The sequence below is a fragment of the Lithobates pipiens genome, unplaced genomic scaffold (genome assembly GCF_037356315.1).
Source record: "Lithobates pipiens isolate NorthernLeopardFrog02 unplaced genomic scaffold, aLitPip1_a1.2 Scaffold_23, whole genome shotgun sequence".
NCBI lineage: Eukaryota > Metazoa > Chordata > Amphibia > Anura > Ranidae > Lithobates > Lithobates pipiens.
This window is the reverse complement of record NW_027507785.1, coordinates 163,502,901-163,519,808: the sequence shown is the minus strand read 5'-3', so window position 1 is coordinate 163,519,808 and position 16,908 is coordinate 163,502,901. Positions and strand designations below refer to the sequence as shown.

The following is a 16,908-nucleotide window of genomic DNA, read 5'->3' as shown; positions in this document are numbered from 1 at the left end:
CTCTCCCCCTCCGGTGTCACAATTGGAACCTTTTCGGGGGGTCTTTGACAGGTATCCTGTTCCCACTTCCAGGAGTCTGGGCCACTGCCCGTAACATCACCATGGGGCTTCCTCCTCCCCCCTTCCTCTTGCCGGGGCCAGTAGGAGAGAGGAGCTGGACCATGCGCAGTAGGGTTCCCGGCATGAACCCAAACGCAGCAGTGGGGTCATCGCTGGACTTCTTACCTTGGCGCTGTCCTGGCTTGCAGGATCTGCAGGGCAGGGTGGAGAAGTGTCCGACATGGTCAGCCACCAGGATCCTCTGTTTAGAGTGTCCTTTTAACTGCTTCCTGCCTTAACTCCAGCCCTGCCCCCAGCTGACTCTGTACAAGTTGGTGGACGTACCTGCGCATGTTTTCCTCCCCTGCTGGCGTCTTCCATCCTGGACTTCCTTTAGGGAGGGAGGCCTCCTGATCTTCTTCTTCTTTTTTTTTTTTCTCATTTCTGTGCCGCTGCCCGTAAGTGACCCCCTCAAGTGTCCTGAAGACTTGCATGCATCTACCAAGATGAGCGATGAAAGTGACGCCCTCTGCGCCATCTTGGTACACCCCTCAGGGTCGGCATTCATACACAATCGGCCGGGATCCTGCATAGTGGCACGGGCACAGGGGATGCTTAGGCTTTCTCCTCTTTGGCCGGGCAGGCAGGCGGGTGGATGGGCCTCCACTGGCGGCGGTACTGGGGGTGAAATACCAGAAGATTTTAAAAGCAGCTGGGGGATAGCTGCATACCCCTCTGCAGGGGCAACACTTCAGGCAGAGCCCCTGCTTGCCCTCCCAAGGCCTGGTGGGCTGGGCAGGATGCTGATCAGGGAGTCCCCTGCAATTCAGCAGAGACTGAAGAAAAATCATAAATGGTTTGCAGCTCCTGTGGGTCTGGGGGAAACAAAACAACTGAGGCACACGGGAAAGATTAACACATATTTATAATGGTGGACTAATGATTTTCCTATTTCAGGGAGGAGGAGCTCATCTCTCGGATGCTGCCCTGGAAGACTATTTGAGAAAAAAGAGAGGCATTTTGACTCGCATGTAAATTACATATCTTAGAGTGAAGATACCAGTCTGAAACATGGTCTATCAAGCCTGTTTCCTGTACTGTACTCCAAGAAATTGAATTTACAGTAAGTCAAAATTCCTTTGATTCATTCTTTTGATTTGCTATGAATGAACCAAAGTACTTACAATGCATGGGCAACATTGCTGCATCGTAATTCTTATTGGCACTGCACATCTGCATATGTGATGAAAAACAAGTCCTGGCTGTCAAATGAAAGCCAGGAATTGCTAGCCAGGGGGTTGTTTGGTTTGGGGAGGGGGGGGGGGGGGGGGGGCAGCGCTGAGCATACTAGACACACAAACCTATATATACATTTAGATTACGTTTTTTTTTAAAATATATGCATAGTTTGCCCAAACGCCACAACCATTTTTTTTTTTTTTTGGGGGGGGGGGGGGGGGGTGATTAGGAGGGTTAGAGCCTGCTGTATGTACAGGACAGTAAGGATACATGGCAAAAAAAAAACTGACAGATTTCTATCATTCCTTACTCTATCCAAGATGAAAATAAAGTATTGGCTTTAGCTGTATTCCTTTTTTTGAGAAAAAAAGCCATTGTTACTTTTTTTGAGTCATGAAGGCTAGGGGCCCCCTCCCCAAAAATATTTACATAAACACAACTTTGCATACAAGGAATATATGTACTTTGTTTTACTGAAATGTGATTACCTCATATATCACATATGACATGCATAAGTTTGAATAAAGTAAACAATCTTAAAAAATCTCACTCCTATTTATGTTTTCATGCAAAAGTAATGGCCACTCATTACAAAACTGAAATGCAATCACCTTGTGAAAATTGAACAAAACAGTTTTAATTCTTCTCAAATCTTGAAAATGAAAATTAGCACTTACTATTACGGAATAGCATAATATGGAGGCTGTGCAGGAGGAGTGGCAAGGTGCTTTTTCTTTATTTTCTTTCAATGGGAAACCATTGATTGGGACAAGGGGGAGGGCTGAATAGTAAATATAAATGTTGTGTTTTTTTTTTTTTAAATCGGACGCTCATGGACTCTTCAACAAAAATTGAAATACATTCTAAACTATATATTATCATCCGAGTGTGAGAACGGATTCCCTCTATTTATTCCATATATGTATTAATTTGTCTATTCCTATAGTTGGCTAGTCGATTAAAACTCTGATCACATGTTACTGTTGATATCACAATAATATAAGGTTCGCTAAGAAAACACACACTGCTTAACCACTTAAGGACCGCCGTATTGCCATTGTACGTCATTACAATGGCACAGGCAGGCACAAGCACGTACATGTACGTGCCTGCCTTCCAGCGGGTGGGGGGTCAGATCGGACCCCCTCCCGCTGGATACGGCGGTCTGGTTCGCTGCAGGAGCGATCCGAGATGAGGGGATGGCCGTTGGTTTCTGGCCACCCCCTCTTGATCGCTCCTGGCCAATGAAAAGCTTCCTCCCACTGTGTATTGTATACACAGGAAGGAGGAAGTGATGTCATTCTCCTCAGGGCGGTCTTTTTGACCGGACTACGAGGAGAAGACAGAAAGTAAGTGTGCACCAACACTACACTGACATGTAGGTACACACAGGCACACGCCGGGTTTTTATAGCACTAGGTACCCCGATATACTACCCAATAGTGGTTTTAACCCCCTGATTGCCCCTAGTTAACCCTTTCACCCCCTTTTGCCAGTGTCACTAAGCGATCATTTTTCTGATCGCTGCATTAGTGTCGCTAGGTAGCTAGTTATTTTTTTTAGGTTCACCGCCAGGTTTTTATAGCGCTAGGTACCCCGATATACTACCCAATAATGGTTTTAACCCCCTGATTGCCCCTAGTTAACCCTTTCGCCAGCGATCACAGTATAAGTGTCACTGGTGACGCTGGTTAGCCAGTTAGTTATTTAGGTTCCCCGTCAGGTTTTTATATAGCGCCAGGGACCCCCATATACTACCTAATAAAAATTTGAACCCCCTGATTAACCCTTTCACCAGTGATCACCGTATAAGTGTTACGGGTGACTCTGGTTAGTTTGCTTTTTATAGCATCAGGGCACCCACCATTTATTACCCAATAAAAGTTTAACCCCCTGATCACCCGGCGGGTGATATCAATTAGGTTTTAGGGTCAGGGTCTGCGTCGCCCCAGGCAGCGCTAGGTTAGTGCCAGTACCGCTAACACCCACACGCAAAGCATAAACCTCCCGTAGTGGTATAGAATCTGAACAGATCAATATCTGATCTGATCAGATCTATACTAGCATCCCCAGCAGTTTAGGGTTCCAAAAAAACGCATTGTTAGCGGGATCAGCCCAGATACCTGCTGGCACCTGCATTTTGCCCCTCCGCCCAGCCCACCCAAGTGCAGTATCGATCGATCACTGTCACTTACAAAACACATAACTGCAGCGATCGCAGAGTCAGGCCTGATCCCTGAGATCGCTAACAGTTTTTTTTTGGTAGCATTTTATATTTAAATCCGGAAGGCAGTGCTTGGATTTCGGGGTCCCGTATGTGGCTAGGCTCCCAAAAAGTCCCCCACATGTGGTATCCTCGTACTCGGGAGAAGCAGCAGAATTTATTTTGGGGTGTAATTTGACTTATGCCCATAGCATGTGTGAGCAATATATCATTTAGTGACAACTTTGTGCAAAAAAAATAAATAAAAAATTAATATTCCTGCAACTTGTGGCAAAATATAAAATATTTCATGGACTCAACATGCCTCTCAGTAAATAGCTTGGGGTGTCTACTTTCCAAAATGGGGTCATTTGGGGGGGGGGGGGGGGGTTGTGCTATTTTGGAATTTTATGGCCTTCGAAACTGTGATAGGTAGTGAGGAGTGAAATCAAAAATTTGCACCCTTAGAAATCCTGAAGGCAGTGATTGGTTTTCGGGGTGCCGTACGCGGCTAGACTCCCAAAAAGTCCCACATATGTGGTATCCCCGTACTCAGGAGAAGCAGCAGAATATATTTTGGGGTGCAATTCCACATATAACTATGGCATGTGTGAGCAATATATCATTTAGTGACAACTTTTTGTAAACTTTTTTTTTTTTTTTGTGTGTCATTATTCAATCACTTGGGACAAAAAAAAAAATTCAATGGGCTCAATATGCCTCTCCACAACTTCCTTGGGGTGTCTACTTTCCAAAATGGGGTCATTTGGGGGGGGGGGGTTGTACTGCCCTGCCATTTTAGCACCTCAAGAAATTAGATGGACAGTCGTAAATTAAAAGCTGTGTAAATTCCAGAAAATGTACTCTAGTTTGTAGACGCTATAACTTTTGCTCAAACCAATAAATATACGCTTATTGACATTTTTTTTTTTTACTAAAGACGTGGCTGAATAAATTTTGCCCTAAATGTATGACTACAATTGAGTTTATTCGATTTTTCTTATAACAAAAAGTAGAAAATATAATTTTTTTTTCTCAAAATTTTCGGTCTTTTTCCATTTATATCGCAAAAAATAAAAATCGCAGAGGCAATCAAATACCATCAAAAGAAAGCTCTATTTGTGGGAAGAAAAGGACGCAAATTTCGTTTGGGTGCAATATTGCATGACCGCGCAATTAACAGTTAAAGCAGCGCAGTGCAAAATTGTAAAAAGACCTCTGGTCCTTAGGGTGTTTATTGGTCAGGGGCTGAAGTGGTTAATAAAACAACGTCTTCTTTATTTCCCAAGATAATAGGAAACCGCTAACGTGAAAATACTAAAGGAAGCTATTACAAAGCATATAACAACAAGAAACATCAAATATACTTATTGCTAAGCTGTCCTATAGATACAGTATCATTAGCTGGGCTCGAGATGGTAACAGAGAGCCATGAGGCTCAGAGAAGCATCAGGAAAGAGCCAAGAGCAGAAAAAGCGATGATTTCCCTTCTGTGTACATGTTCTACCCATTCATTCAGACCCACTCATAACCACCCCCACTAGCCTCCTATCCAATGAGATATTCTCAAGAGGTAGTCCTTTTAATATTATATTTCTGTCCATCCTGCTGTATTGGCCTCTAGGGGCAGTATGCGTCCATGGCTTAGCTGGCCCTTTGAACTTCTGTAGCAGGGCATTCATCAATCATTTCATCTCATCACACCAGTCGGTCAGGAGCCAAGCTTTTGTTTTACAAAGCTTTGATGTGCAACTTCTTACATTCCAGAAACCACCTGTCTGCATCAACCACGAAGTAAAACTCCAGAAATAGGATATTAAACCATGTTACCTTCCAACAGACCCCTTAAAACACATCCATTGACCATTTGGGGTCCATGGATCACAGGTTAGGAACCCCTACTTTAAAGTATGTTTCCATTTTTGCAGCCAAACATTGCACCTACTTTTATTTTTTCATGTTAGCATAACGCAAAAAAATGCTGCTTACATTTTACTTGCTCCAAACTGAAGTTTTCATCCATTATGCAGAGGGTCCTGGGGAGTTCATGTTTATCATAATTATCTGTAGTATGCTGACAGATCTCATTATCCTTTGTAAACTAGATTTGAACAGTGTCTATCCTAACAAACATCTAAACACTGATCTTCTGCATTCTAGGTTAGGCTCCTTTCACACTTGTGTGACTTAAAGTGGTTGTAAACCCTTACAAACCAATTTGACCTACAGGTAAGCCTAGATTAATGCTTACCTGTAGGTCCAAGAAATATCTCCTAAACCTATATGGTTTAGGAGATATTTGCCCGAAAACAGGCACCGCTGTCTACGGCGCATGCGCCGTAGACAGCGGCGCGCATGCCCACTGAGCGCAGCATTCTCAACTACGGAGCTGCTGTGCGTGTCGGCTCCCGTGCCCGTGCGCATGCGTGGGAGTGACGTCATCGCGACTTCACCGAATGACAGCGGCGGAGCTGCGAGACCCCACCAAGAAGATGGATGCGGCGGACTACAGGGGACAGCGGTGACTTCGCTGGCTCCTGTGTCAGGTAAGTGACACATAATGGACTACTATGCGATGCATAGTAGTCCATTATGCTTTGCCTTTGCAGGGAATAAAAGAGGAAGTAAACTTATCAGGGTTTACTTCCTCTTTAAGATCTGACTTGTAAAACTCAGTCACAGGACATACAAAAATGCCATGTATGCCTATGAGAGCCATTCCAATTGATACTACTGAAGTCATGGCAACTTCATAACTGTTTTCTGCACTACTTTGATCTGGCTTTGACACATCTTTAATGCCAAAGAGTCTATAAGTCTTATCAAAATCATAATGCAAATTGTGCATGTCAGCTAGTGTGAAAGGAGCCTTAATGAGGGAAAGCCCTGTGTTCGTAAATGTGGACAGATTGAGTTTACTCTCCTTTCAAATTGGTCGCTTGCAGTCTGCAATGACCTGCTTTAACCAGTTGCCGACCGCCGCACGACGATGTACGTCGACAGCATGGCACGGGCAGGCATAAGGGCGTACATGTACGTCCCTGCCTTCCCGCGGGTCGGGGGCCCGATCGGGCCCCCGCCCGGTGCCTGCGGCGGTCGGTTTTCGTGCGGGAGCGATCCCGGACGAGGGGACGGCCATTCATTCATGGCCACCCCCTCGCGATCGCTCCCGACGAATGAAAATCCTTCGTGACATCACTTCCTCTCCTGTGAGGAGAGGAAGTGATGTATTCTCTCCTCCGTGTCGGTATTTTTCGTTCCGACACGGAGGAGAACGGATCGGTGAGTTGCACCAACACTCTACACAAACAGTAGAACATGCCAGGCACACTCACACCCCCCCTTTACCCCCCGATCACCCCCCCAATTACCCCTGCCCCCCAGTCACAGTGACACCAATGTCATTTTTTTTTATTTTTTTTTTTTTTTTTTTTTTTTGCATTGGTGTCATTTGTGACTGTAATAACTGTTAGGGCAGTTAGGGTTAGCCCCCTTTAGTTCTAATGTACCCCCCTAACCCCCCCCAATAAAGGTTTAACCCCGTGATCACCCCCCGTCGCCAGTGTCACTAAGGCTGGGTTCACATTGCAGCGGTTTATGAGAACGAATGTGATTCGCACCGCACTGCAGTGCAAATCACATCCGATCTCTGTGCGATTCGAGTTCAGCCATTCGCCGCACCCGCCACACCCGCCGCACCCGCCGCAAATTCGCACGGGACCCTTTTTTTGGCCCGCAGCAGAATCGGATCGCATGGGTGTTCACGCCATGCGATCCGAGTTTGCAGATCGCACTGCGATATGCAAACTGATCTGGGGGTGTCAGTAACATTTCACTGACACTCCCAGCAGTTCGCATAGGGCAGTGTGAACTGCCGCCGGGAGGCATGCGATGCGGGAACCCGCCGCGCATTCGTGGCGTTCCCGCATCGCTCCAGTGTGAACCCAGCCTAATAAGCGATCATTTTTCTGATCGCCGTATTAGTGTCACAGGTGACGCTAGTTAGGCAGGTAGGTATTTAGGTTCGCCGCAGCTTTTTATAGCACCAGGGACCCCCATATACTACCGCATAAAGCCCCCTGATTGCCCCCTAGTTAACCCTTTCACCAGTGATCACCATATAACTGTTACAGGTGACGCTGGTTGGTTAGTTATTTTTTTATAGTTTCAGGGCACCCGCCATTTATTACCTAATAAAGGTTTAACCCCCTGATCACCCGGCGGGTGTCATTTGTGACTAATAACTGTTAGGGCAGTTAGGGTTAGCCCCCTTTAGTTCTAAGGTACCCCCCTAACCCCCCCAATAAAGGTTTAACCCCGTGATCACCCCCCGTCGCCAGTGTCACTAAGGCTGGGTTCACATTGCAGCGGTTTATGAGAACGGATGTGATTTGCACCGCACTGCAGTGCAAATCACATCCGATCTCTGTGCGATTCGAGTTCAGCTATACAGATAGTATGGCTGAATTCGTGTCGCACCCGCCGCACCCGCCGCAAATTCGCACGGGACCCTTTTTTTGGTCCGCAGCAGAATCGGATCGCATGGGTGTTCACACCATGCGATCCAAGTTTGCAGATCGCACTGCGATATGCGAACTGATCTGGGGGTGTCAGTAACATTTCACTGACACTCCCAGCAGTTCGCATAGGGCAGTGTGAACTGCCGCCGGGAGGCATGCGATGCGGGAACCCGCCGCGCATTCGTGGCGTTCCCGCATCGCTCCAGTGTGAACCCAGCCTAATAAGCGATCGTTTTTCTGATCGCTGTATTAGTGTCACAGGTGACGGCAGTTAGGTATTTAGGTTCGCCGCAGCTTTTTATAGCGCCAGGGACCCCCATATACTACCGCATAAAGCCCCCTGATTGCCCCCTAGTTAACCCTTTCACCAGTGATCACCATATAACTGTTACAGGTGACGCTGGTTGGTTAGTTATTTTTTTATAGTTTCAGGGCACCCGCCATTTATTACCTAGTCTCACTAGTGTACCCCTAAATTTAGGGGTGTCTACTTTCCAAAATGGGGTCATTTGGGGGGGGTTTGTGCCATCTTGGCATTTTATGGCCTTCAAAACTGTAACGCCCTTAGAAAGCCTGAAGGCGGTGCTTGGTTTTCGGGGCCCCGTACGCGGCTAGGCTCCCAAAAAGTCCCACATATGTGGTATCCCCGTACTCAGGAGAAGCAGCAGAATTTATTTTGGGGTGTCATTTCACATATGCCCATGGTATGCGTGAGCAATATATCATTTAGTGACAACTTTGTGAAGAAAAAAAAAAAAAAAAAAAAGTTTGTAATTTTCCCGCAACTTGTGGCAAAATATAAAATATTCCATGAACTCAACATGCCTCTCAGCAAATAGCTTGGGGTGTCTACTTTCTAAAATGGGGTCATTTGTGGGGGTTTTGTGCCATCTTGGCATTTTATGGCCTTCAAAACTGTAATAGGTAGTGAGGAGTGAAGTCAAATATTTACGCCCTTAGAAAGCCTGAAGGCGGTGCTTGGTTTTCGGGGCCCCGTACGCAGCTAGACTCCCAAAAAGTCCCACATATGTGGTATCCCCGTACTCAGGAGAAGCAGCAGAATTTATTTTGGGGTGTTATTTCACATATGCCCATGGCATGCATGAGCAATATATCATTTAGTGACAACTTTGTGAAAAAAAAAAAAAAAAAAAAAAAGTTTGTAATTTTCCCGCAACTTGTGGCAAAATATAAAATATTCCATGAACTCAACATGCCTCTCAGCAAATAGCTTGGGGTGTCTACTTTCTAAAATGGGGTCATTTGTGGGGGTTTTGTGCCATCTTGGCATTTTATGGCCTTCAAAACTGTAATAGGTAGTGAGAAGTGAACTCAAAAATTTACGACCTTAGAAAGCCTGAAGGCGGTGCTTGGTTTTCGGGGCCCCGTACGCGGCTAGGCTCCCAAAAAGTCCCACATATGTGGTATCCCCGTACTCAGGAGAAGCAGCAGAATTTTTTTTGGGGTGTCATTTCACATATGCCCATAGCATGTGTGAGCAATATATCATTTAGTGACAACTTTGTGTAAAAAAAAAAAAAAAAATTTTTTTTTTGTCATTATTCAATCGCTTGAGGCAAAAAAATAAAATATTCAATGGGCTCAACATGCCTCTTATCAATTTCCTTAGGGGGTCTACTTTCCAAAATGGGGTCATTTGGGGGGGTTTTGTACTGCCCTGCCATTTTAGCACCTCAAGAAATGAGATAGGCAGTCATAAAATAAAAGCTGCGTAAATTCCAGAAAACGTACCTTAGTTTGTAGATGTGACAACTTTTGCGCAAACCAATAAATATACAATTATTGACTTTTTTTTTACCAAAGACATGTGGCTGAATACATTTTGGCCTAAATGTATGACTAAAATTGAGTTTATTGGATTTTTCTAATAACAAAAAGTAGAAAATATCATTTTTTTTCAAAATTTGCGGTCTTTTTACGTTTATATCGCAAAAAATAAAAATCGCAGAGGCAATCAAATACCATCAAAAGAAAGCTCTATTTGTGGGAAGAAAAGGACGCAAATTTTGTTTCGGTACAACATTGCATGACCGCGCAATTACCAGTTAAAGCAGCGCAGTGCCAAAGTGTAAAAAGACCTCTGGTCATTTACCAGCAAAATGGTCCGGTCTTAAAGTGGTTAAACAAATAAAAGGGTAAATATTTTTTTAATAATTTTTAGGTAATCTGTGTGAATAGGAACACATAACAAACATGGTTTTCTCAAATTTGATTGCAACAATGGAAGTACATTTTGAGTAGTCATTCTGTTTTGAGGAGAAAAGATGGGTTTCCTAATCATGGTTTAGTCATGATCTTAAATATACAGGCATTTAGTTATATCTGCATGTCTCCTTAGTAATCATGTACAATTTTCTAAATGTTAACATTGTGGATTATTTCATTTTTACACTGTTTTGCAGGTGAAGGTGATGGTCAAGCTGGGAAGAAAGCTAAGGTTGAGATTTCTATGTCAGAAGATGATCTTAGGGCCAGTGTGAAGAATGGAACACTGGGAAAATTAACTGTGCCTGTGTTAAAGCAACTTTGCCAGGGCTATGGTCTAAAGGGTGGGAAAAAGCAAGAATTGGTGGATGCTCTTGTGGGTTACTTTAATAAAAACTGAGCATACCTGTATGTCTGTACATAATGTTTGTGCCAAAGTTCTGATTGTACAAAAAGCAGATTACACACCTGGTTGGTGACAGAATAAGAAACAAAAATCATCCAAGAGATGATCTTCACATGGGACTTGTATTAAGAAATATAACCATTTTGTTATGTACAACAGTGGTTTTATACTGTTTTCTCTATGATGATTTGAAGCTATGTTTGGAGAGCTCAATTAAAAGACCACATGGATCCTAAAGTTCATGAAAAAAAATAAAAATAATTCCATGTGGCCATATCAGTGGAACCTGATATGGCCACATGGATATATATATATATATATATATATATATATATATATATATAAATTTTTTTTTTTTTTTTACAGGAATCTCTCAGGATAGGTTTTTGCAGCTGACAACTTGTTTTTAAAACTTGCAGACTTCGGAGCTCTCATTTTGATCCTGGCTTGATATCCTAATTAGTCATTGACCTAAACAAGCATGCTGGGTCTAGATCTCTAATTTCACATGCTCCATATTTGCTAAGCTTGAGTCAGCTATTTACTAAGAAGCAAGAAGAATGTAAGCCCTGGAACAGTTAAAAACAACTAAGCTTTCACATTTCTATTCTGACAGAATAGGGTTGATTTACTAAAACTAGAGAGTGCAAAATCTGGTGCAGCTATACATAAAAAACAATCTGCTTTTATTATTTCTTTTTTGTCAAAACTTAATTGATCAAGCTGAAGTTAGAAGCTGACCAGCTATCATGCACAGCTGCACCAGATTTTGCACACTCCAGTTTTAGTAAATCAACCCCAATGCCTTTACAGCAAATGATGTATAAATTAGGCAGTGCTGCACTGTCATGGTTGCGTAATTCATTGTCAGGCCCCTGTTGGGCAGATTTCATGAACATATAGATTTAATATATGTCCCATATTAAACTGGAGCGCCCAACCTTATTTTTTCCCTTCCCGTACTGTAGCAAGTCCTCTCCTATGCTGAAACTGATTACTCTCAAATCCCTGCAAACTTGAATCTCCGTAATAATATATAACCTTTTCAAGCTGCAGCAGTTAATTTGGACCCACCTATTTTCCTGGCGGAACGGCTTCAATTCATCAATCACTATTCCTTCTGATCCATACTGTTGTCTGCCTCTCACAGCTATTGGTGTTCTATCTCAGTCATTTTATAAAAACCCATTAATCATGGTTTCACACTTTGCACTCCTATATTGTGCTGCATTCCTGTTCAAATCGCATGCAATGTTGGTGAGGTGTGATTTGAGCCATTCATTTTGTAGGACTCAAATCGCAATGCATCTGTTCAAAACTGGGGCCGGAGCTTTTTTTTTCTTCCCACACCCGAATCAGATTGCAAGGGGGTTCACATTCATGCGCCCTGGTTCTGGCAATCGCACTGCAATTTGTGAGCTGTTTTTGGGGTGTCAATTTCATATTGACACCTGCAGAAGATTGCAATCACCGTGCGATTTTGATGCGGTGCAGGAAATGCACAGGGTTCACTGTTTCCTGCATTGGATCAGTGTGAACCTAGATTATTAGTTCCCTTTAGACAGCATTTATATGTTGCATGATTATAAATCAAGTTATTTGGACAGGAAATGGTGGATTTAAAAATCAAGCAGCTGATCAGCAGTTTGCACAAACATGTCTAAAAATGTATTCCTTGGAAACAAAATGCTTTGATTAAAAAAAATATAGTAGATGTTGATTAGGAAGGTGGGGCATCAGTGGAAGATATCTTATGCATACATTACACTTCAGCTTTAAACAACCACTATACTCCAAAGAAAAATACCTTTCTTTTATACGAGTTAGGTGATTTACTAATGGCATGTACAAATATATAGGTTGAAGAATACCTATAACTATACACTGCTCAAAGAAATTAAAGGAACACTTTGAAAACACATCAGATCTCAATGGGTAAAAATATGCTGGTTAGCTATATTGATATGGACTGGGTAATGTTTGGAAAGAAAGGATGCCACATTGTTTGATGGAAATGAAAATCATCAACCTACAGAGGACTGAATTAAAACACACCCTGAAACTCAAAGTGAATAAATTATGCACCAGGCTAGTCCATTTTTTGCTGAAATTTCATTGCAGCACCTCAAAATGGTACTTGGTATGGCCCCCAAGTTCTTGTATGCTTGCATGACAACGTCGGGGGCATGCGCCAAATGAAATGATGGATGGTGTCCTGGGGTATTTCCTTCCATATCTGGACCAGGGCATCACTGAGCTCCTGAACAGACTGAGGTGCAACCTGGCGCCGTTAGATGGGCCGAAACATAATGTCCCAGAGGTGTTCTATTGGATTTAGGTCAGGCGAGTGTGGGGGCCATTCAGTGGTATCAATTCCTTCATCCTCCAAGAACTGGCTGCATGCTCTCACCACTTAAGGCCAGGCATTTCTGTGCACCAGGAGCAACCCAGGACCCAATGCACCAGCATAGGATCTGACAATGGGTCCAAGGATTTCATCCCAACACCTAATGGCAGTCATTACTGACCTACCACCAAAACTGGTCATGCTGAACAATGTTACAGGCAGCATAAAGTTTTCCATTGCTTCTCCAGACCCTTTCACGTCTGTCACATGTGCTCTGGGTGAACCTGCTCTCATCTGTGAAAACCACAGGGTGCCAGTGGCAGACCTGCCAATTCTGCCGTTTAATGGCAAATGCCAATCGAGCTCCACGGCGCTGGGAAGACGAGCACAGGGAACACTAGAGGACATCAGGCCGCCCTCGTGAAGTCTGTTACTGATTGGTCAGAGACATTCATACCAGTGGCCAGCTGGAGATCATTTTGTTGGGCTCTGGCAGTACTCGTCCTGTTCTCCCTTGCACAAAGGAGAAAATACTGGTCCTGATGGGTTAAGGACTTTCTACGGCCCTGTTCCGCTTTCCTAGAGTAACTGCCAGTCTCTTGGAATCTCCTCCATGCTATTGTGCTCTTACTGTGTTGGGAGACACAGCAAACCTGGCAATGGCACTAATAGATGTGCCACACTGGAGGAGTTGGGCTGCCTGTGCAATAGCTATAGGGTCCAGGTATCGCCTCATGCTACCAGTAGTGACACTGACTCTAGCCAAATGAAAAACAGCCAGAAAAGATGAGTAGGTAAAAAAAAGTCAGTGGCCCCCACTTGTAAAACCATTCTCATTGTTTGCCATCTATTGCATCTGTAATTTCATTAACACCAAAGCAGCTGAAACTACCCCCTTTGCTACTTAACTGTCCAGATCAATATCCCAGGACTTTAATTGACTTGATGCTATACTCTGATTAAAAAGTGTTCCTTTAATTTTTTTCAGCAGTCTATTAATCTTAACTGCCCTGCCTAAAACTCTAAATGCCATGAAGGGCACCCAGTATAAATCTCAGATCAGCAGACAACTTGGGCCAAAAGCTGTCATTGCTGCAAGGTGGTGTTTCCCTTCCTTTTCTTCTTAGACTCAGAGGAAGCCACATGCCTGCACATAGATGGTTTCTTTTTAGAAAATTCAGTGAATGTGTTTTGAGGAAGATGGGAGCACTGCCTGACCTGGGCCATTGCTGCTTGTCCAGTGTGCCCACCGATCTGTGGTCTGCAGCTGCACACCTTTGCCTTGGACTAAAAGGTTGTTTAAACGGCAAGGTTTATGTGATCTCTGTATTGCAATCTATCAAACAGCTGTACTACTAATACTCTTTCTAGGCTGGATAAAAAAAAATTGTGATCACAAAACATGAAATTGAAAAGCAGCAGGGGGCGGTCTAACACTCTGAACCTTTCAGTGTGCCCAGACTTGAGTTTGACTGCACTTCAAATTCAATACTTTAGAGTTCTTGTCTGTATGTTTGAGTTCAATAAAGTTTGCTGGAAAATTATTTTTTATGAACATTCATTTTATATTTAAGAGCCACGATCAATTGATAAGGGTTGGACATAAAACCACATAGGTGTGATAAACCGTAAGTTCAAGCAATGGTGATTTGAGAGGAGTAAAAGTAGCAAAGAAGATTTCCACAATCCTGAAGTTCATATGAAGCGCTAGTAGGGGTTCCGGCACCTTCCACAATGGAATATCATTCTTAACCTAGTGCTATTCCATCACCAAATGTGCCTGATTATTGCTATCACTGATTCAGACTTGGGGCCTTCACAGCCTTCTGCTAAAGAGCCTGTATTTCAATAAGTTCCATGTTGCTCTACCCTACAATGTCCTTAATACTCTGATGGCAGTATGTTTGTTTTATCCTTAAATTGGAGGATAGGTCTGTTCCAGGCATTGGATCTATGGCGCCACTGCTTCATAAGATTTTTAGTTTGCACTCGTTATGTAAATCCTTCCTTTATGAGAACTGGGAGCAACCTGTGAAGTCATTAATTCCTCCTGAAAATGTAAAGGTGGGTTTTCCCTTTTGAAAGGGGAGTGAATGGCAATTTTATATGCTCCAGTCATTCAGATCAACAAAAATACTATCAAAGAGGTGGAGAACATGTAACTATGTGATGTTCTCTTGCAGTCATCTAAGCTGGTGTCTTGCATGAGAATTTTGTCTTTTTAGATGAGATGTGAAGAGCACTTTGCCATCATGCCTGACTTGCTGAGAGAATGCATAAGGAACATTTGATCTACTCACCCTTTAAAGTGGTTGTAAACCCTTACAAACCACTTTGACCTACAGGTAAGCCTAGATTAAGGCTTACCTGTAGGTCCAATAAATATCTCCTAAGCCTACATGGTTTAGGTGATATTTACGTAGACAGCGGCGCGCAGGCGCACTATCGCTGTTAGCAGCGTGCCGCTGCTTACGGCGATATGCCGTTAGTGACGGCTCCCTGTGCGCATGCGCGGGAGTGATGTCATCGCTGCTCCGTCGCTGTGAGTGGCTGGAGCAGCGATACCTGGAAGAAGATGGATACTCCGGACTACAAGGGACAGCGGTGACATCGCTGGCTCCTGTGTTAGGTAAGTGACACATAATGGGCTGCTATGTGATGCATAGTAGCCCATTATGCTTTACCTTTGCAGGGAAACAAAGAAGTAAACCCATCAGGGTTTACTTCCTCTTTAAAGGGAAGTTCCTTTCTGGTTCTGCCCTTGACATCTAGATTATTCTACTATTATAGTAGTACCTCAGATCATCTGTCTGTCTCCCACTCAGGCTACAGATCTCAAGACCAAAAGTTATATGTTCAGTCTTCTTAAATTTGCCTATCCACTTTCCCAAGTGATAGTTTGTACTTCTGGATCACAGCTTCCTCATTGTGGAATGTCCTCATGCACCAAAGAGGGGTGTGCAACACAGCAGCAAATGCTAACAGGCCCACAAAAATCAAACAGGCAAAACAGAAACATTGAAAGCTCAGAGAGCAGGCTGCAGCATCTTACCCTGAAACTGGCATCAAAATACACTTGAATGTCTACTGCTATGAAGTAAAGACCAGATGGCAGCCCTACAAATTGTGGAAACTGATGCCTAATGCTGAAAAGCCCATGAAGAGCTGACATATCTGGTAGTATGCCCAGGAGGAAGGGGACAAATCTTCAGGCTGTAAGTTTGGATAACTTGTCTAATCCACCTGGCACCTAAGGTGTAAGAAGTAAACCACCTTGGGAAGAAAAGAGACTTTAGGCTGTGAATGAACTTATTGCTGTTCGTAATAGTGGGAAGGGTTTCTTACAGGGTAAGGTCGCAAATGCGTCTTATAGAGGTGACAGCCCCAAGAGTAATGGAAGACCGTGGAATATTTCTGAGACGTTTCTGAATAATGGGTCACTGGGGAGCAATACTGATCAAACAATGTAAGCAAGACTGCACAAAGGCTTTCACCAATGAGTGATAGACTAGTGGCAAAAAATGGCTAGGGACCGAAACTTGAACTATGATGGTAATTAAAATGTATTTCAATTTATGCAGCCAAAATGGGATTACTTCTACTTTATATTTATTACACAATCCCATTCACATAGCATTCCATTTGAGATGATCTTTCCTGACAACTTCAACACTGAAAAATCATATTTGGTTGTCTGTTCATAAGGGGTCTGAGTTTACCATAATTAACCCAACCTTTACTGTGCTGGCAGATCCCATTGTCAGTTGTAAACTGTATTTGAACACTGTCTGTTCTAAGATAGGCTTAAAAATTTAGACGCTGCATTCCTGCATTGTTTAACCACTTCAATACTGGGCACTTTCACCCCCTTCCTTTCCAGACCATTTTTCAGCTTTTAGTGCTCTCTCAATAACAAATACTCAGTCAT

General features: G+C 43.4%; 1 protein-coding gene across 3 annotated transcripts in view; it reads left to right on the top strand.

Annotated features, from left to right (window-relative positions):
* The window catches only part of XRCC6 (X-ray repair cross complementing 6), a 229,176-nt gene extending 214,652 nt beyond the window's left edge, over window positions 1-14,524 (top strand). For all 3 annotated transcript variants that reach the window (XM_077452527.1, XM_077452525.1, XM_077452526.1), the window contains one exon: window positions 10,425-14,524. In XM_077452527.1, coding sequence (XP_077308653.1) covers window positions 10,425-10,627 — 203 coding nt within the window. In that variant the 3' untranslated portion in view covers window positions 10,628-14,524. The remainder of the gene's footprint in view (window positions 1-10,424) is intronic.
* The last annotated feature ends 2,384 nt before the right edge of the window (window positions 14,525-16,908 follow it).